The sequence below is a fragment of the Nothoprocta perdicaria genome, unplaced genomic scaffold (genome assembly GCF_003342845.1).
Source record: "Nothoprocta perdicaria isolate Ctin4 unplaced genomic scaffold, notPer1 scaffold_222, whole genome shotgun sequence".
NCBI lineage: Eukaryota > Metazoa > Chordata > Aves > Tinamiformes > Tinamidae > Nothoprocta > Nothoprocta perdicaria.
The window spans coordinates 741343-762738 of record NW_020455427.1 but is presented as its reverse complement, the minus strand read 5'-3'; the positions used below and the strand labels follow the sequence as shown (position 1 = coordinate 762738).

Below are 21396 nucleotides of genomic sequence, written 5' to 3'. Positions count from 1 at the left end.
ATAAAATACCGGGTTCCATTCTACAGTGTGAATATTCATTTAATAGCAGAGAATCTTGCCTACAGGAGACTTCAGCAGGTTTTTTTTTAAAGGTACTTAGAGATTTATTCACTGGTGGATTCCAAAGTTGCTCAACCAAACTCTTGTTTTCAAAATACCTACATATTTAACAATTTTACATTTTAAAATTGCATACATATTTAACGTTTACAGCTGTCTGTGGGCATATCTGAGGGCACACCTGTCTTTACACAAGACTGAAAGGCACAAAGCTCAGATATGCTTTTCAAAATCTAGTATAGAGCTTTCACAGGCCATCATCAACAGGACTAAAATGAATTATTCCTAATCATTGCTTTATATTGAAATTTTGATTACCTATATTTCTTTGCAGGTGCATATGTGCTTCAGGTAAAGGCTACAGATGCTGATGATCCCACCTATGGAAACAGTGCTAGAGTGGTTTACAGCATTCTTCAGGGGCAACCATATTTCTCCATTGATCCGAAAACAGGTAAACAGTTTGTATTTTGATAGACATATCGGCAATATTTATGAATAAATATGAAGTGTGCTAATGGGCTAACTTTGTACCAGCATTGTACCTAAGCCAATAAGGTGACTTAGTACCTAATGCTGGTTTGGTTACTGACCAAAAGTTTTTGAATGAATCGCGTTTTATTATAAAAAGAAAAATGTCTACTTTCCTCCAGTCAATCTAGGAATATCTGGGTACACTGTAGTTTTTCCTTGTGTTCTACCATTTCTTTACAGCTAAAACTTTAAGTGTTGCATGTACTCTATTTCTTTCACGGGTGATTTCATTCTGTATATCAGGTCTTCATTCTTTTCTCTCAATACTTTTACTTGCTGAGCTTAGAGTCAGTAATTCTCTGACAATTACTGTTTTGGTATATAGAACTAATCTGGGAATACGGAACAGATAATCATCTCCTGTCCTTCTCTTTTCCTTGGTCATAGTAGGTTTGTCAGGAGTTGCTGGATGTGTAAGCAGAGAAGAAAAATATTTTTAAAGAGACTGGAATACCTGAGGGTTTAGGAGGCCAGTTAATTAGCTATCTTGTCATATATTTTTAAATGTAATTCTTGTTTCTATATTTAATAATTCAGTTAAGGAACCAAGAACCTACATGTGAATGCCATGTATTGCATCATCCTGAATATGTTATAGGGATAGCTGCCCATATGATCTTTGCAACATATTACTCGCTGTGAAGCTAGACTGGATTGTGTGCCTTTCTCTCTGATCGATGAATAATTTGGAGGTGAGAGCCACATGAGGTTGTCTGTGCATCAAAGGGCACATTGCTCTGTCACATGCTCCATTTAGCATGTGATCATATTGAAATTTGCAGCCAGCAACTTTACTTTTAAAACTGTATTGTGACTTCTTAGAGTGTCTGGGAGGAAGAAAAGGTCTTTACCTGTATATTTTTTGTTTGTTTCTTTGTTCTAAATTTCGATCTTGCAAGGAGTGAAAAGGAACTCAATGGCAAGAAAAACCTTTCCTGAAGACATGACATATTCTAATATCAGTTACACAAGAAAAAATTAAGTGCTAATATCCAATGAGGAACCATTTTCCCTGTTGCATTTTGAATTGCTGTTATCCCATAAAATCACATGTTCTCATTTATTACTTGGTCCTGAATAGTGAGTGAACCTTAGGAGACAGCTTTGCAACCTGCTAGCTCTGGAACATTGTACAAACCCAGGGTTTCCACATCTTTTAATTAATACATTAAATGAATTACTCAGGTGGGTCTTGGCAGCCAAATAGGGGACACAGCTCTAAAGGAAGAGTTATGAAAGAATTATGAAAACATAGCTAGCCTAGCACAAGCTTAAAATCCTACACCAGAAAAAAATATATATGGATTTTAATGCAACTATGAGCAGCAATGATATGTTGTAACCTGTCCTGCATTAGAAAGATCACAAGATCAGTTAGCTGTGCCTATAACGTGACAGATTCTGGATAATCATGCTGTTTAAATGTTACTGTAAAATGCAGAAGGCTTGAGCAACACTGTGAATCTTCAAGCATTTCTGTTTCCCTGTTTTATAACTGTCAAGATGATACAGTAGTTTTTATATTGCAAAGTCTCTGAGGTATGCAATATTGTTTTTACCATACACTTGCCTCCAGTGTTTTTGGCAAGAGGAGAGAAGAAGGCCTTTCTGTAGCAAAATGACATGCTGTGCTTGTGAGGTCAGTATTCTCTTTAAGGCTAGATGTCTCCAATTTCTCTATAACTAAATCATTGTTGTCCAAATTCTAACCTCAGTTGCAGTCTTATTAACATTAAAGTTTATTCATGAGGTTGTTCACAGAACCTGGATTTTCTCTTCCATTGTTAGTGGATCATCTCCTGTTAAATTCATTATGATCTCTTACTTCATAATTCATTCATTATGAACTTTGCAAAGCGTGTCTTTAGGCCTTGGTCACACACTTACCAGTTTACCAGGACACTTACCAGTTACCAGTATCATTGAGATCCCATTTCCCATCACATTAGATGTCAATGCTATTTTGCAAAGAAAAAAAAAAGTCAAACTTTTTCAGTTCTGGGTCATTTTTTTAATGTAAAATCTTAAGGGAGTTTAGTAACAGTGTTACATGCACATGAGACTTATACATTTGAGTAAATCTTCAAGTTCAAAGTTCAGATATAGTTTGTGAAGCAGGAGTTGAATTACCAAAGTTTGCAGTCATTTCTTTCCCAGAGATTTTTATTACCATTTATTTTTATCCTTTACTGTGGTTAGATATCTTTAAGTCATCTTTGTCCCATACATATGAGCTGATGGTTTTGGTAGTAATAGTAGTTTTCATCTATGCTTTTGAAATAGAGCAGATAGTGAAGGGAAAATTGCCTATGAACTGTTAGACAGAAAAAATATTCTCATTGATTTTTTTTCTTTTTTTTACTGGGGACTGAGATTTCTTACAGAAAAAAATATGGAATACCTTTAAACTTCCAGATGGGAAAAACAGTGGATGATTGAGCACTTCACTACTAGACTGATAACTAGTTCTTCATTTTCTGTGGAACATTAGGAATATTTCTAACTGAGAAAACCACTCAATAGTACCTAAAACTGTTACAAAAAATCAAATGAATTGCATCTCCTGCTCATAATATGCTATCAGCCCAGGTCTTTGTGGTTTTTTGCATCTTCTATTATTATGATGTTTTGCATAGCTGTTTGATTTAAGAATAAGTATACCAAGAATGTTGTAAAATATTGCCGAATGTACACTAATCACAATGTAAAAGCATGGCTAGTTAGTTATATTCAGTTATATTCAACCTATTTGCAAAAAGTTTTTTTTTTTTTTTCACAAATACTACGTTCTACTTAAATTCTTAATAATATTAGTTGTTGACGTGATGCCTGCTGCCATGATACTGCTAACTTTTTAGGTAGCTTACCTCCAAATTTAAAAATTTGCATGCTCCTAGATTTTTGCAGCTATGGTGTTTTAAAATTCAATACTTCTATCTAGATCAAACAAAGCATTGAACTGTTTTCAAAAATTCAAAGCCTACTGTTGCAGTATGTAAACGTTCTTAATTATTTCAAGTATTTGCTATTCCTATTCCAGATCTATGTAGTACAGTAAATTCCATGCTGAGATGGAAAATAGTAGTTATTATTAATTGGTATTATCAGATTCAGTGTTACAAGTGGAGAGAATGGAAAAGCCTTACTGTTATACACTTCAATTTAATAGGAATTTTTGATAAGTTCCATAAATGGAAAATTTAGGTCAAAGTTATTTCTAGACTCTGAACAAGTACTGTAAGCTAATGGTTCCTGTTCTTGTTAACAGACCAGCTGTTAGTTGCCAGAAAAATCAGAATGAGCCCTAAAGCTTGTTTATTATCATTCCAGCTTCATTATAATGCCAGGGGGAAAAGATTACTTTTAAAACCAAACAGGTTAATACTGAAAAATAATGTGTTCTTTAAATAATAATGACCTGAAGGAGAAGAATATCTTTCCAACTGATTTATTTCATAATTATATGTGCTACCTATATTAGCCTGTTTGCAAAAAGCCTTTTTTTTTCTGAAAACTATTGCTGGATTTGCAGCACTTTGCAATACAGTAAATTTTTGTAAATTTTTGACAAATTAGCATATCCTTTTTTATATGTTTGATTTTAAAAGAAGGGCTTATGCATACAAGGTTGTGGCCAAGCCCAGGTAGTTTTACAACTTCATCAGCTATTCAAATGAGCAGCACTACTTCCCTTCCTCTACAAATCTTGCTTTTATCATATATTTTTATACCATGTCAGGAGGGCGATTATGGCATACCTGTTTAGACTGAAGTCATCAAAGAATAAGAACCATTCAGGGAATGCCTCGTTGATTACATTACTGTAGGAAAATACCTAAACTTTTTCACTGCATGTAGAGGCTATGTCAAGCCAACTTCATGAAATAAAGAAGAACCTTCTAATAAAGAGCTCTGTTAGTACAGAGTGAGAGTAATTTAACTCTGATGGAAATTGATTCATCTGAAACTGATAAAGATAACTCTTTGAAATATTGATGCTGACCCAGCCTCTCATCTTCCATTGTCTGAGTCTGCACAACATAGCTTCCCTTGCTCCAGATGTGGCAAACTGATAACCTTGCCTTGCACATCTCCAGTGAAAATGCACTGTTTTCATGCTCAATGAAAGTGATTCATGTCCTGATCTAATCACATAGCAGTCATTCTGGAATGCTGAATAGTAACTAAGTATGGAGCAGTTGTGAAAGATCCAGGTGACTGAGTCGTGTTTCTGTGTGAGCTGCTTTCTGATCATTCCTGTAGGAAGTCTGCCCAAAAGATACATATTAGAATATCATAGGTGGGTATCATAGCCCTTGTTTATTTTTATTTATTTCTCTTTCCCATTTTTTTCTCCTAGGTGTGATAAGAACAGCTTTGCCAAATATGGACAGAGAAGTTAAAGAACAATATCAAGTTCTTATCCAAGCCAAGGACATGGGAGGACAACTGGGAGGATTAGCTGGTACTACCACTGTAAACATTACTCTCACAGATGTCAATGACAACCCACCCAGATTTCCTAAGAGTATGTAGTATTCTAAATGCATTAAATTTCCAATCAGCATGACTTAAAGTATTAGTGCAAGAAATACTTTCATTCTTTTGGGGGAATCTGCAAGAAAATGTATGTGATGAAAAAAATGCAATATGCAGAGTTTGTTTGTTTTAGAATAAAAAGCTGTATTTACAAATGCAAGTTTTGAATTTTTAAAATGCAATGTATCATCATTTTGCAGGGCCAGTCTAAGGCTGAAAGTTCATTTCATTTACTCTTTAAAATGGCTTAGGAAGTAATATTTTGTTAGGGGAAAGCAGATATCTTCTTCAAATGATGGAGTTCAAACCTGAGACTTCCAGGTACTAACAACAGAAATAGTTCATGTTAATCATTGCTGTTATTATAGGAAGGTGTAAATGTTTTATATGTCTTGGCCGAGAAGATTTAATCTGTTCTTGAAAATACATACAGTCTCTAAATTGTGATCATTCACTGACAATTTATATCACTTTATATCAATTAGTCTAAATGAGACTTTTCAGAAATATGCTAATTTAAAGAGTCATATAGTCTGTGCATGATTAGCAGGAGTTGTCATTTACAGCACTCTTTCAAAGTTCTGTGTGTTGCATATGTTTGAAATGCAGACACTGATCAAGCATAAATCTTGATAAATTTGGAAAAAAAACTGCTAAAAATTGTTAATAAGGCAAATTGGCATGATAACACTTGTGAACTATGTGAATTTACAGCAAATATATAACAGCTTTATACTTGTTTATATGCCTTGTGTAGGCATTCTAATCCTACTTTTGGTATTATAAATAGTCCTTAGGTATCAAACGATATTTGACATTTGTCACGGAACGAGTGGTGGCGGGGGTGAGTGACAAATGCACTTCACTCGTATGAAAGAAATAATAACAGGATTTATTAATATGGACAATGATTTCACAAGATTCTATGGCAAGGTCACTTATTATTCACTGCATGGAGGCACAAGATAATAGAAGATTATCTTGGGATACCCTCCCGTTGGGTCACGAGGTTCAGATTGGACCCCCTTGCTTTCCAGGCTCCTTCTGAGAGGAGTCTGGGTGCGGCTGRATCCAATCCTAGTCCCAGAYCTGGTCAAYGGTTTATGACTGAGGGTGCTTATGTTACAAAGTAAAGACCTCCCTGAAAACCTTTGAAAATAAAGGAAAAAAAACCACTTTTATGTTAGCACCTCCAATTCTACATATGTTAGAGTGGTTTCATATAAGACAGAGTGATTTTATATAAGACATTACACATCATAATAGTTCAGTTATTTCATTGTTCAAGCTCTTGGATGAATAAAACCTAGTCCCAATGATTTGTTACTCTTTTGACAATTCTTTCCACGGTGGCTCCTGTAGCTAATTTAACTTTCTCTCATAGATTTCCTCTAAAAAGGGGTTCCAGGGTAGAAAAATTCCAAAGCAATTCTACACTGAACACGCACACACATAAAAAAATCTTCAACTTTGCCTCTGTGATCATATTTTCTCTGAGCACTTCTATAACTTGATTTTGCATTGACCTTACATGCTCCATCTCAGAACTTCTGCCTCCAGATATATTAAAGGACAATGTTAGCTTATATACCAGAGTTTTACTCAGACTCGTTATTGGTCTTCCCTACCATGCTTTCATATTTAAAGCAGATTTTACAGTTCTTCTAGTGTCTTTATTTAGATGCAACTTAATGTTTTGAAAGATATGTTCTTGCTTTTAATAACTGTCTTGTTTATTCTTACTGACTTGCTTTTCCGTAAGTCTTGCACCTCCAGAATTCTTCCCCTACATAGCATTCACAGTACCAACTGTGGTTTAACTCTCTCGGATATCTTGTTCAGAGTCTTTACAACAATATTCCACAGTTTTATTTACTTCCACTTATTTATTTGAGTACAGCCATCATGTAATTTGGGCTCCTATTGCTCCTGCACAGATATTCAATTTAAACTCATTATGGTTGCTGTAAAATTTGGGTGAGCTAGGGAACTTTTCCCAACTAACTATTATTGACATTGTTCTCCACTTCGAGTCTGATTTGATCTGGAACATCCTTTAAAACATATCACTATTCCTCCAGTGATAAGGCCTACTTTACTTTAATTTATATTTTGCTTTTTGGTATTAGACTGCCTCACTGACTTTACTCATTTCATCAGATTTCTAACATGCCTATTATAGTGATAGGTGTTTGTTCTCTTTTTTTCATTAAGCATTAAAGCAATCCATACAATTCCCTTTTTTTTTTTTTTTTAACTTCTGGCATTATGTTGTTGCTTTGTTCTCATTATTGGTCCCTATTTAGATTGTTTTCTGCTTGATCTACCCTTTCTGCATTTCCTACTTGACTACTATTGCTTTTTGTAACATTCTTCAGAAAAAAATACAGAATTATGGTGACTGCACCCTTAATTTGAACTGTGTGCTTTTTGAATTGTGTGCTTCTCTACACCTGAAAGTTTTCTTGGACTTTTTTCAGCTAGAATCAAAATGGTGATTCAGTCTAATCACACAGGAAACTTCCTAGCTGAAAAGTTGTTTTTTCATGGTTGAAATGAGTTTTTCAGCTTTTGTACAGACATTCTTTCTTCAGCAAATTTGCCAGTAATGTGAATCTCTCTCAGCAAGGCATTTAAACCTACTTCTCTCCTCAATTGTACATAGCAAGACAATTTCAGACCATGCTACTCTGATTGTCCTCATCTTCAGTTGCATACCTATAAGAATAAATTTTGCCCCCAAGACTTCTGTCCACGCTTACCCTAGTCTTTAGGTATGAGCTGTCCTCACATGAACTATGATCAATAGTTCTTCCTTGTCTTTTCTAACAGCCCATCAAAACACGTGCGAGGAACTCCACTTCTGGTCGGAATGAAATCATCACAGGAAGTCTCTCTGAAGTGACGTTCTCACTGTTATTATGCTCAATATTTAAAGCAATCCCTGCTACTATCACAGGCACAAAAGAAAATCTTATGACCTCTTGAAAACTGAAAAACACAGTGCATTGTCAAGCTCTTTGGTGATAGGGTTCTTTCCTGTGTCTGATTTTGAGTTGCACGTTTGACTGCCTTTGCTGTTAGAGACTTTAGCCATTTTCTATTTCATTGCATGCCTTCATCTATTAGTGTGTTACAGAAAATACACTAGTCTCATGTATGTCAGAAAAATTTCATGAAACAGAGAAATTGTGAGATATTTTTTCCTCTTTGAAGGAGATAGCCTTGAGGTCTCTTCTCATGCACAGGCTCTACTTATGACTTTTTAGTCCAATCATTGCTACAAGGGATCTAAAAAAAACCCCAAGAGACCTCTGCTTTATAAAGCACTAGCAGAGTTGAAAACCTTTTACTTCTATTATATCAAATGTGACAAAAGCCAAATTATAGCAGTGAATCTCAACAAAAGAGAAGAGTGTAATATCTGAGGTAGATGTTGATTTTGGAAATAATAAACATTTAGCATGGCTTACAGGCTAAAATGTCAGTTTGGGTGTGCCACTGCATTGCAACATACTTAATGAAGACCGACAGTTAGGTGAAACATCCCCCCACTTTTTCTGAACATGTTGCAGAAGACATAATTGGATTGCAATAAACTACTGATTTTTGTTTAATCAGAATAGTGATACTAAAAATCCTGGTGAAGAGGGAAAGAGTCAGCCAGTCCTGGATGCGTAAGTGGTATATGAAATAGCATTCCTGAAATACACAGAGCCATCCTGTTAGTTACAGATATCAACAAAAGTAATTAATAGGAAAAAGAAGTTGAGCACGAATTTTATTTATAATATTGTAATTTTATATTGTTTGGTTTTGCTTTCTGAAAACATTGCCATGAATCAGAATTACTGCTTGTTAGGGAATGGAGTTGATCATTTGTTTGACCACCATAGCTGAAAGGATATTTATGTGAAAAAATATATATATAGTCTTTAAAATCGGATGCGTGTAGGTCCCAAGTTTGGCAAGACCTAGAGAGTCCTTACAGTTCTCAATTTGGTTGAGACCTCTGCTGGCCAAAAAAAGCCAAGACGTGCAGATTTGAAAAAATGGCTTAAGTTCTATTAGCAATAACTAGCACTGTGTAGATGCATCTGTGTTGCATAATCAAGACTGCAATTTCCAAAAGTGTTTATGCCAAAGATGCTCCAGGTTATCTTACAGAATAAAAAGATATCCATTATAGCAGAATAAAGTTTAAACTTGTTTTCTGAACTCAGTTAAGATGAAAAAAAAATCACAGTAGAAGTGGAAGAGTATATATTATTAATTCTTAGAAGAAACTACAATGATAAATAATGCATTACAAGCTCTCCAAAAGAAATTCTAGCATGGAACACCTAGCATGGAACACTGAGGATCCTTTTAAGGAGGCAGACAAGTTTGAGTGGCCTATCAGATTGTGGTGATGAAAAGCCATTGACTATCCTGCTGAACATAGGATTTTTTATTTCGCCCCTCTGCTTTTGAACATATTCATAGGGGAACTCCTACCTTGAACATCTCAGTAATGAGGAGATGCCTCTGTAACAACAGGGAAACCTCTAAACATCACATACTTCTAATTGAGTTGTTTGACCTGCAGGTATCTCATGGCCCACATTTCAGAATATGACACTTCAGAAAACTGATATTTTCATAATAACTAGAAGGAAAAATGGATTTCGATGGGTCTGCTAGTAGAAATGTATTGTCATGAGGATTCTACATGCCTTCTTTGACTGACTCATTAGGACACTGCTTTTCTGAATTTCTGTGCACATTTCGTTGCTGAAGATAGAACTTCTTTGTAAACATCAAAATAACTCTTTCATAGCAAAACTTGATTCCTGCAGAAAAAAAAAATAACCTTATATAATTGAGGCAATTAAATGAAAATTTGGCATAACAACATAGCTTTTGGTAAGGAAGACTGGATAAAAGCTGTAGGTGTGCACCTTGTCTCAGAAGGAACCCAGTGGTCTTCCTTTCTCAGCTACTTGTGTAGCTTGTGATAGCCGGTTAAATAAAAAGACAATTCATCAAATCTTTCCTGGAAGCTAATGGGCTAACTCTTAACACATGAAGTGTTAGACATTTCTGAGTTAGCTGCAAGGGCAGTTGTGGCTTGTTTCCAACTTTTAAAATGAGCTTCAAGAAAGGATGGATGGATTATATTTACTTCAGCATTTAAATGACAAAAGCTGTATAATTAGTTGGTATAAATTATACATTATGGAATCAAACCAATTAAGTGAGGTGGCTGATTCATATTTTGTAAGGTTATTGTGCTTCAGTTTTCGTGTCTCTTTCTTTTGTTCACTGATGACAGAGTGACTGAAAGCCATTTAGAGAAATAAAACCTTATATGCAGAACAATAAAGGCACATAGGAACAGTGTTAGTCAAAGGAATACTGTGATTTTTTATTTTAATATGTCATAATTATACTTTTTACTGGGTAAAACCCTGATACAGAAGAAATGTCCTTAAATTTTAAGGTGAATATATTTTTATTCTCATATTAGTGAAGAAAAGACCATTCTCAAGTGTTGTATTAAGTCATATTAGTTTGTGTTACTTTTAAGGTGTTGACCTTTCCCTAATTATTTTTTTTAATATAACAGAACAATTTTGCTAAAAAAAATATTATATAACATAATTCCCAGACCACTGGAGAACTCATTGTGCGGTGATGATTGAAAACTACTTCTAATGGTGGGTAGGATGAAATAAGGATTAGATCCAAGAGTTTATCTACCTGTTTTGTTTGATTTTATCTGCCATTGGCTTTAAGATAACCAGACCATCTGTCTATGGCCAGAAACCAATCTCTCAGGCCTCTTGGGTGACAACATTTTAAAATGTCCGGAAAGCTCTAGAGTTATGACTAGTCATCACAAGGGTAGGATTTTGCTATCATTAGTCTTTCCTAAAGTATCTCAGTGAAATCCATTAAGATTCCTTGCACAGAACATGTATGGCTGACAAAAATGCTAACATGCTTGGAGATAGGAAAGGAACTATTCATCTTTTATGATAATGGTACTTTAATGCAGGGTTGAAGGACTTGTCCTAAGACCTGCATTTCAGCTACCAGTTATTGTATTATCTACCTGGCAGATAATTGGATTTGGATTTCAAGAGTAGATGGTGAAAGATATTTCACAGAATTTATTGTCTGGAGAGAGCATGGCAGAGAAAACAGCTATCTTAAAATGGAAAGGAAAAGCAAGGAAATATAGAAAAGTAAATAAAACTGATAACAAACAAACTATTAAAAAAATATTGTTCATCAATATTCGTAGTTTGGCTTCCAGGAAAAAAAAACAGGTCTGTAAAACAGAGAAAGACTGGTTTCTTTTAGTTATATATGCATTGGAGGCTATATAAGTGATCTATTGTCTAGATGGTCACTTTTGCAATTATGAAATTAGGAAGAGAGGCTACAAATCATTATGTTTTAGGTAGCATAATTTTCAGCAGCTATTTGTTAGTTTCCCCTATAGTTTAAAGGTCTTACTTCCAAGTATTAAAAATTTTTGAATTACAAGTCTTTTTAAAGAATAAAGAAGCAAATGCTGATAAACTGTCTACGGATAAATGGAATAAACTGTCTATTCATACATACTCATATATACTTTATGGATTGAAAAATCTCATCATCATTATTTACTTAGCTGTTCAATTACCTCTGGAAAGCCTGGTACATCAAACAATTCACTTGCACGCTATTTAGGAAAGGTGTGTATAAAAGCATACATAAAAAAACAGGTATAAAAGCCAGTCAACACTATTTATTCAGTAAATTAGATATGGCAGCTTCCATTCATGTGACTTTGTATCTGTCCTGCTTGGGTTTCATTAGAAAATTTGGTTCACATCCAGAATGCAAGTAAAATGTCTCCTGGACCACATGAAATAGAAACATAACTTTTTTAACCCAGTGCTTTGGATGAGTGTAGTCAAGATACTTCTTTAAAATACAGGTCTGATGGCCTGTGAGAGAAAAGTTCCCCAAATAATGGCATCTACCTTCAAAGATTTCAGAAGAATGCAACACTGATCACCCTTAGCAGTAAGTTAGATACCTACAGAAATCCTGGGGAGGACTGTGTGATTAGTTAATTTTTTCTGTTCAACAATCTAAAAAATTAAAGTAAGAAAAATAGATGTTGTGATTCAAAATAAGAAGACAGGTTTACTCCCCTATTCTTTAACAATTTGTTAGAAAACTTGCACAGAAGCAAGGGTCAGAGTGTCTATCTGCTTAATTAAGAACTTGAGACAAGCCTGGCAGCCTGGGAAGTTATTCTACCCACTGAGTTTTAGCTAGGGAATGATGGTTTTCTCTGAAACTCATGTTGAAAGTTGTTGTGCTTTGTATACAACCCTTGTACATTCCTGAGCTTTCAGAATGAAAATGAGTCTATCTTCTATTGATTAAAGCATTTGCCTGGCAGGCAAGATGCTCTAACTTGGTTCCAGTAGCTAAATACTTATTTTATACCAAATGGGAGCTATTTACACAAGACAGACAGGCAGATTCATTGGAAATTAGGCTACAACCAGTGATAAAGTGGAAGACCAAGGCAAAGCCTGCTGTGAATCAGAAAGGGAGGGAAGTTTGAATCCTGGTCTACTCCATCTATTGTTTTTTTTTTAACCACTATTATTTTTTACCACTTGTGCTAGTAAGGCAAAAAGGAAAAAAGCCCCAGTCCTTATCTTTATAGTTTTATAAATTAAATTTCAGTCTTTTAACATGAGAAAATATTAGGTAAGTCTGATTCATCTATCCATCAGTGATTTTTGAGTAAATCAAAGCCGCATTTCTTGAGGTGAATGCAAATTGTCATTATTCAAGGAATGATGAAAATCATGAGTGCAGATATTATAATTTGGGGGCTTAATACCTGATTTTGATACTTACCAGTAGCTAAGACACCAGAAAAACAGTAATCTTATAAGTATGTGTTTGAGTACATAAATAAATATTGTTGCATTTTCATTTAGTTTGTACAAGGAGAATATGGGAAATTCCTCTTTCATGAGGATTCCTTCTAAGTCCCATATCTCCGTATTATCAAGAGCTCTTTCTCTAACCACCTCTTCCTCCTCCCTAATTTTTTCCTCCCCTAAAATGCTGCTAGAATTATTTTCCCTTTGCTGGCTCACTTCCAGCTTTGAGTCTCAACATGTTTGGCTTTGCTGAGCTCCTGGTTCTTCACCATTCCAGATAATCTCTTTAAGCTCTGTCTTACTTGACTCCAACCTTTCCTGCTGTTCCCATTTGAGCAACCCATTTGAGCATTTTTAGCCATGTATTGACCAGCTAGTCATATAAATGCCTGTTTTCTTTCTCCTGCTTCAGCACTTAATCAATGTGGTTATAGACACTTTTATATAGACTAAAAGAACAATTTGGGGGATTATTTCCATGACATGCTGCAAAACTGCCCAAATTTTCAGTACTGTAATGTGAAAGTATCTCTAAGAAAAAAAATACATAGAGGTACTTGCTCTGAGTTGCTATGGCTGTAGTGGTGAAGAAGTAGGCCCATTTTACTTTGCTTATGAAGACGTAGAAAAGTATATGTATTGTGAAAAGCTTTCATTTTCATGGCAGCTGTGCTATAAAATTGCTGTTTGCCTAGATTGTTTATGTATGCTTGCTTTGTTTTTAGGAATAGCTGTTGTAGTAAAATTAATCATGACTGCAAATATTTGTAGGAACGGGGCTTTTGGTCATAGTGTGTAGACTGGGTCTTGTCATGTGCTTGAACAGGATTTGATTCATCAAGGATCTTATTTGCCACCTTTGACTTCTCTATTATAAATGGCATTTGGTAATTCTGTAGTGTTTTTACTAATAATTATGTGTCTCAGAAACATTGCCAGATTCCCTCTTGTATTATAGCTGCAAAGTAAGTGCAAGATTTGTGGGATTTGCTTTACAAATGGTTTTGGTACTACGCTTGTGTATTTATTTGCATTTTATTGAGAGTGTTTGAATCCAGAGCACAAAATGTATTTTCCCTGAATATTATGAGCAGTGATGACTACCAGGGACTACTGTGACTAAGCTGTGGTTAGAATATTATTTTCTTTACCTGCATCTGTACTGCTGAAGAGTGTCAGGAAATGTTCCTAAATACTTAAATCATCGGCACTGTTAAACTGTTATAACAATCCCTGGCATGGTTTTGGTCCACACCAAATAAATCTCAAACAAATTTAGGAAACATGGGAGAATTAGGACAGATCAGGAACTACACTGTGTAGTCGAGAGTAGTTACTGTGCTCTTCACTTTCCATGAAGCTGACCTATTTTGGTGTGGGCAAAAGAATTTAATAACATGGAAATAGGCTATATTGGCTGGCCTCTGTGTCACGAAATATAGCTGGGGAAGTGAAATTTCCCTGTACAGATGTAGGTTTTTGAGCCTGGGCTTTGTGACTGAGGCCATGCAGCTCATCTCTGTTCACTGCATCTGAGAGTGATGTAGGTATCTGTTACTATTTGTGTGTGCACAACTTAAAGGATGAGTTTACAAAAAGTTCAGCATCTCTTCAGTTTTCTATTTACATTTATGCCAAATTTCTTCAACTTTTCTCTTATTCACTTTCATATCAGAATTCCTCAAATGCTTTTGCTAAGAGCAGATATGACGCAGAAAGTGGCTGTAGTGTCAGTAAAAGCTCCTTGGAAAGCTCTTTAGGCATGATAGTTGTCATTGTAGCATGCTCTTGGCCATAAAACGTCTAGAAGAGTGAAATTTCTTCTGGAAGAGTGTCAATTTCTTTTGAAACTGACAATGACCTCAAACTCACTGCAGCATAACATTGAAAAACTTGAGAATTAAACTGGGGAGAAAAATGTTCAGTTACTATAGAATCTCAAGAACATTAAATGTTCAGTAAATTTGGTCTGCCACACTGAAATTGTTGCTGATCTTTTTAACTTTCTCAAGAATACAGAGTAGGCAAAGACCCTTTTTTAAGGACTGTTTGGAGTACTGACTGTATGAAGTAAAACCTCTTTAAAGCACTAAACAAAGAGTCTGAGCCATTAACTACAAAGCAGAGCAAGAGGAGAGGAGTGGGAAAAGAAAAAGAAAAAGAGAAAGGAAAGAAAAAGAAAAAGAAAAGAAAAAGAAAGAGAAAGAGAAAGAGAAAGAGAAAGAGAAAGAGAAAGAGAAAGAGAAAGAGAAAGAGAAAGAGAAAGAGAAAGAGAAAGAAGTAGTCCTGTTGGTATTATTGTATAAGCAAACAAAATACAGATAATTCATTCATAGGTAAAATGTAATAGTCTGATAGCTCCATAAAAGCAAAAGTCTAAGAAATACAAATGATGACAATAGTGGTTGTAAGTTAAATATTATCTATAGATCGTAAAATACTCATGTGAGTCTGATGCCAATTTTATTTCTCCCTCCATTATCAAGTTTAAGTGGTATTTAATCATTAACAACAACATTTATGTCAGCTATTTTAAAATATTTTATTATCATATTTTTTTTTTTTTTATTCTGAGTTATATTTTCATCTGCTGCTTTCTGGAAAGAAGGTGAAAATAATTTTTTTTTTTCAGAGTATTTCTGAGGAGAGTGGTAAAGAAATTATTTATTCCAAACACGGAGAGTATTTAGATCGAATGAATGAAATTAACCATGGCAACCTTGGGGCTGCTCAAAGGCACTACAAGCCTCTGCTTGCTCTCAGATGCTGAAAAGCAGCTAGGGCTACAGATTTAACACCATGAGGTTGGCTTGCAATACCTTAAGAATTGTTTGCAAAGTGACTCAAAAACTATAGTGTTTCTTGCTGCATCTCTAACATCATTTCTGGCAGCATCTGCTCTCTACCTGGGGCCTTCTGTCCAAGGAAGAAAAAAACACAGGCATTCTGCTTCTGAGTATTCAGGTGTGAAGTTTTGTTTTGTTTTGTTTGTGAAAATTTAGAAGCTGTGGTGCAACATGAACTGAAACAGAGCGTATACAATTATCTAATTACTAACAACAGTTTAAGCTCTTGATTTTCAGTAATACCTGACAACCAGAGTTGCAGTCTGATTTTCAGAAGTGCTTTTTTTCTTGTAAAAGTGTTAAATGAGAGGCCCAGATTTTCAAAAGTGATTGCAACAATCCAAAGGTTTCTGCTGATAGTGGTAGTAGCTGTAGATTCACATTTGATAGATGCTTATGTAGAGTCCAAACTATATATTTAGCAAAGCTTTTGCATTAAGAAAGACCTAAAAACAAAAATAAAATTATCCAGAAAATTCCAGTATTTGTATTGCATTTGTTTTGGCAAATGCAGCATTTCCTTTTTCTATTTTACAGATGTAATAGCTAACACTGACAAAGGAGGTCTTGAAGTAGTCACTGACCATCCGCAGATTTTACTGAAAAGGGAGCAATATATATACACAAATTTCAAATTTAGACATTTAATTTTGAAGCTATAAATACCACTTTGATAAAGTATAAAGCCTACAACACTACGAATATCAGGCCAACTGTATCATTTTGGTGGGTCTATAACACATTTCAGTATTAGAAAAGTATTATAAAGAAACTATATACAATAAACCACACTTAAAGCCAAGAAGAGTAATCCATTATTCACTTGATGTTTTTACATTTATATCTTTTAAAAAATTCATTTTCTGCTTCAAACAGTGCCAACTCAGTGAAGAAAAATAATGTATTTCTTAGTGAAAAGTGTTTACAGAATAATGTACCAAATCAAGGTTTCACAGACAGACTTCCAAATAATACCGATGTGAAACATGTTTTGTTTAGATAATTTTAGGAATGCAACTTAAATGTGACTCAAGGACTGAAAACAAGGACATTAATTTCCTTAGTCAATGAAGAGAAAAGGATTCTTCCAGTGCAGTTGATTTAGAGCACTTGGCTTAGGTCCTAAAGAAAATGGTTTGACCACATTCCTAACAGTGAATGAATTGTAATAAAATCATGTTATTATATTTTGTGCCAGAATAATAAAGAAAATATGAAAAATCTCCCACAAGATATTTAAATAGCAGAGATGTTAAGCAGAGCATTACAAACTATATGTCCCATCCTTGGCAATATATTTTTTATCACATTAATATTTCTCATATATCATGCAATTTAAATTTTATAGAGAGAAAAAGCATATTGATTTGTTTCATGGTAACAATGTGCCCACCAGAATATTACCAATATACCTGCTTGATACATACCAATTACATGAATTACGTGCTGTCTGAGATTTTTGGGAATGGAAAAATATCTTACTATTATATCTGTATATCTGTATGTCATGCTACCTCTTTACAGTTCTTTCTAACTACTAGTTCTGTAATAATTTCATGACATTCCAGTCTGGGCTTTATAATTTATTTTTGTTTGATAATATCTTTGATATTATTTGAGATATCTTGATACATCTTAGATTGCTTGTTAGCAGAGCAATTTCTAGTGGAAAAATTCTTTACTGTTCATGATACATACTGAATCTAATGACCTAAAATTGCTCTTCTACATGAGTCTTCAGTATCCTGGAATCACATCTTAGAACACATCATTATAAAGACAAAGTAGGAATTTGCACAAATAGCCATATTGGGAACCTCCTTGCTTTACAGCAAGACCAGTTGACAGAGAAGTGATAGGGGTGATATCTTTCTTATATAGGAATAATGGAATGGTTAAAACAGTCGCTCAGGAACTTGATTTAGTCTGCTCAGCGTACTCTGTCATTAGGAGAAAACCTTCATTACAAACATAAGGGAAGTTCTAAAAGGGAGCATTTTCTTCACCACCTATTAAAATTGTACTACCATACAAAAGACAATTTAAGATTCATGAAACAAAAGTATCCATCATTTCCTGCCTGACTATTAAGCTACTCCCTCCTCAGAGTCTTTGATTCCAAAAATTTCCTTTGGAATTATTTCTCCATTTTGTCATTAGATAGAGCATCCTCTGTTGTCTTTGCTTCTTTAGATATAGAAGCTGTGGATCAGAATATCTTCAGCTGAGAAAATGAACTGTCATTTCCTGGTGGGCAGGTGCTCTGCCTATGCAAATTTTGCTGTGGGTGGAATTAATCTCTGCATATAGTAGAAATGTGTATTTGTAGTAAGTTTTTTGGTAACAGCCTTCCAGTGGAAAAAAAAATGATTAAAATGATATATTTCAATATACAAAAATTATAACACATATGCTGAATTTTCTTTTCCTTTACGGAGGAAAGAAAGAGGAGGTACTCAAAAACTCAGTCTGATAGCTTACCTGGGAATCTGATAGGGAATCCTTGAGCTACCAGCTCAGGAAGCTCCATCATATCAATGGTCAGGCAGAGTCAAACTCAGAAGGGTCTTTCTTCTGTGCATTTTATCCTAAGGAGATGGTGAGACCTGAACATCCAGGATCTCTGCATAACTCAAAATGTTGCCATTTGGGGAGATGTAAGTTTTGACAGATGAGCACTTTGGAATCTGTAGCAATGTTCCAGGCATCTTTAAGGGCAGATGAGCTATATACAATGAGACTGTAAACCCTAATTCAGAGCAGTGGGTTCAGGCCTGGAAGAAGTTGCCTTGATGCAAATGAAGCTTTACCAGCCCATGTCAGGTCATGCCTGACTATCAGCTTCTATCCAGTTGTAGGAGCCTGTGCATTTTACATGTCACTGTTTGCTGGCTGTAGCTATTGTAACAAGTTAAATATACCCGGCACCAAATTATATGTACAGTGTACATATATTTCAGTTTTGCTTCCTCATTTTGGCTTATTCTTAAATGAGCGCAAGCAGTACCTATTAGAACCTGGCCAGGTACTGCTGATGCCAAGAGGATTAAGCAATTGCCATGCCTTTGTAAGCTACCAAGTGCTACAGTATTCATGTTTATTTTGCTGCTAAAGGAACAATTTTCTTTTTTTTGCTTGATGTTACATGTCAGCTTTTCAAGGTTTGTATTACTACAAAATATATAGAATCAGTATTCCCCCTCAAAAAGAATTTTTATTACCTATAATATTTTTGCTATGACTAACTGTACTGCAAGCTGTATTTTGAAGAAGATCTGAAACAAATATCAGCAAAGAAAAAAGCAGGGGAAGATAATTTACATGTACAGAAGCTTTGCATGTGGGATTGATGGCCACTATGCATTTAGCCAAGATCTTTAGGTGCTAACCTGGATTTCTATTTAATGGTTGTTTTACTGATGTATTGATGGGTTTCATCTGTTATTCTCATCAGAACTGAAAACCTTCTCAGTAAATGCCAGCATTCCTATAAACTAGATGTGGAGAAGCAGGGAAAAAAAAAAAGAAAATCCAGTCATGTCAAAAAAAATGTACATGTGTGCTGAATTTCAATTAATATCACTGATTACCTTTTACTCACTCAACTCAGATCACTTCCTACTGAAGTCTTTGCTTTAGAAACTCAGGGGGGAGTGTACTAGTTGTTAGATTACCTCAGTCTCAGTTTTCTGGATGTTTTGGGGGCTGAATAAAAATCCTCATCAGTTGTTTAGGCATAAAGACTTCAACAGGATCATCACTCATCTGTTCTTATCAACCTTTTTGAAACTTCTTAACCTGGAACTCCAGAGAAGTTAAACATGAGTCACAGAGACAGGACGCGTTCATAGCCTTGATGAGGACCTCAGGGCTCATAGGCTTCCTCAGGGCTTGCATTAAATAATCACCGAACTTTCTGTAGCTTTGGGATCTGTTTTGTATGTCAGTGAATGCTGAGTGAATTGTTGCATAAGTTAAATCTGGCATTGTCATCTAACACTTTACTTTCAGCCTTACATTAGTTTTTTTTTCTTAAGATTCTGTTGAAGGCATTGTGATGAATTCTTAACTAGGCAATATGCGTTGTCCTGAACTTTCCTATTTGTAAAAGCATTCAGACATCCATGCAATATACATGGCTGAAAGCAGCACAAGTGTAATTAGTTGCAGACTTCAGTTTCCTAGTACAGTTTGAGGAAAATAAGGGATTTTCCTTTGGTAAATCCCTTATCATTAATCTTTTACAAAAGTCGTTCCCAAGCTGAAGTTTTTCAGAAGATTTGTTTGCCATGAGGAGAGAAGATTTCGTGGGCAAATAAGTCATGTGAAAGAATCTGCAAAATTTGACAGAAATGTTTGACCAGTGTAATTCATTGTTGCATGTTTGTTCAGGCTACTTGTCCCACTCTTCCAAGAAGCTGCAAAGAAAAAGCTTTTCAGGACTTTTGAGACTATTACTCAAGATTTTTGTCAGTATAGTTTTATAAGAAATAGAAGTAAGACACTATGTAGGCAGAATAGACAATAAAAACTGAATAATGCTTAACAGTAACAGCAAGTCCACAGAAACAGTAGTCCCTTCTAGAAACAGAAAAATGAATTCTGCTAAATTATCGTCCTGTTACTTTTCATGTGCAGCATATATTGATCTTTTCAAATGCCTTCTTTCCTTAACAAAGAGTCTTTTTGAGGAAAAAGAGAGTGTTGTTCTACTTCTGTAGATTATATTCTGTTAACTTTTTTTTTTCTGAATTATTTGTTTTCATTTATTTTATTCCAAAAGTGCGTTGTCAAAATAGTATCATTGAGATCTTCCATATGCTGTGAAGGTACTATTACAGGAGGATGATGGCAGCATAATTACATGCTATATCTTCAGTGATCTGATGCTGGCAGAGTTGACGATTACTTCAGAGTTTCAAATTAATCTGAATGACCCCATCTTTATTGCTCCTGAATTTCTGGAAATGATGAAATACCAAGTCATTGAAAATAACTGATAGTGGCTAAACAATCTGAAAAGAGTAAAATGTTTCTTTGACTTCATCTAAGTCTGGTATGCTTTATAGATAGGTATAATATTTTATAGAGAAATGTTTGCTTTAATGAATCTTGAGTTGTCATCAGTTTTCTAAGAAAACTAAGCAAAGTTTAAGCATCAGCGAGACAACAAAGGAAAATATTTTATGCTCTTACATTTTATATTCAATCAAATTTGATTGTAAAGAGCAAACACTACAGCAATGAACCCTGTAATCCAACATAAGTGTCTGTCAAAGATTTAGGCATAGGAATAGAACTAAGTTGTGGAAACATAAAAATTTAAAGTGTAAGGAAAATCCTCATGTGTCCTTTTGCCTGGCCTCTCTTTGGAATAACTTGTACAACAGAGACCCAGCAATAAGCATGCTAGTCAGTGGTATTAAGTAGTAGGACGATCTGTGTTTCTATGTCCTGTTTAACACTTTAAGCTT

The 21396-nt window shown here is 34.9% G+C and overlaps 1 protein-coding gene across 1 annotated transcript in view; it reads left to right on the top strand.

Moving 5' to 3' along the window:
• The first annotated feature begins 408 nt into the window (after positions 1 to 408).
• The window catches only part of CDH12 (cadherin 12), a 62279-nt gene continuing 41291 nt past the window's right edge, over positions 409 to 21396 (top strand). The window contains exons 1-2 of the mRNA XM_026039202.1: positions 409 to 514; positions 4955 to 5122. Of these exons, the coding sequence (XP_025894987.1) occupies positions 4981 to 5122 (142 nt within the window). The 5' untranslated portion in view covers positions 409 to 514; positions 4955 to 4980. The remainder of the gene's footprint in view (positions 515 to 4954; positions 5123 to 21396) is intronic.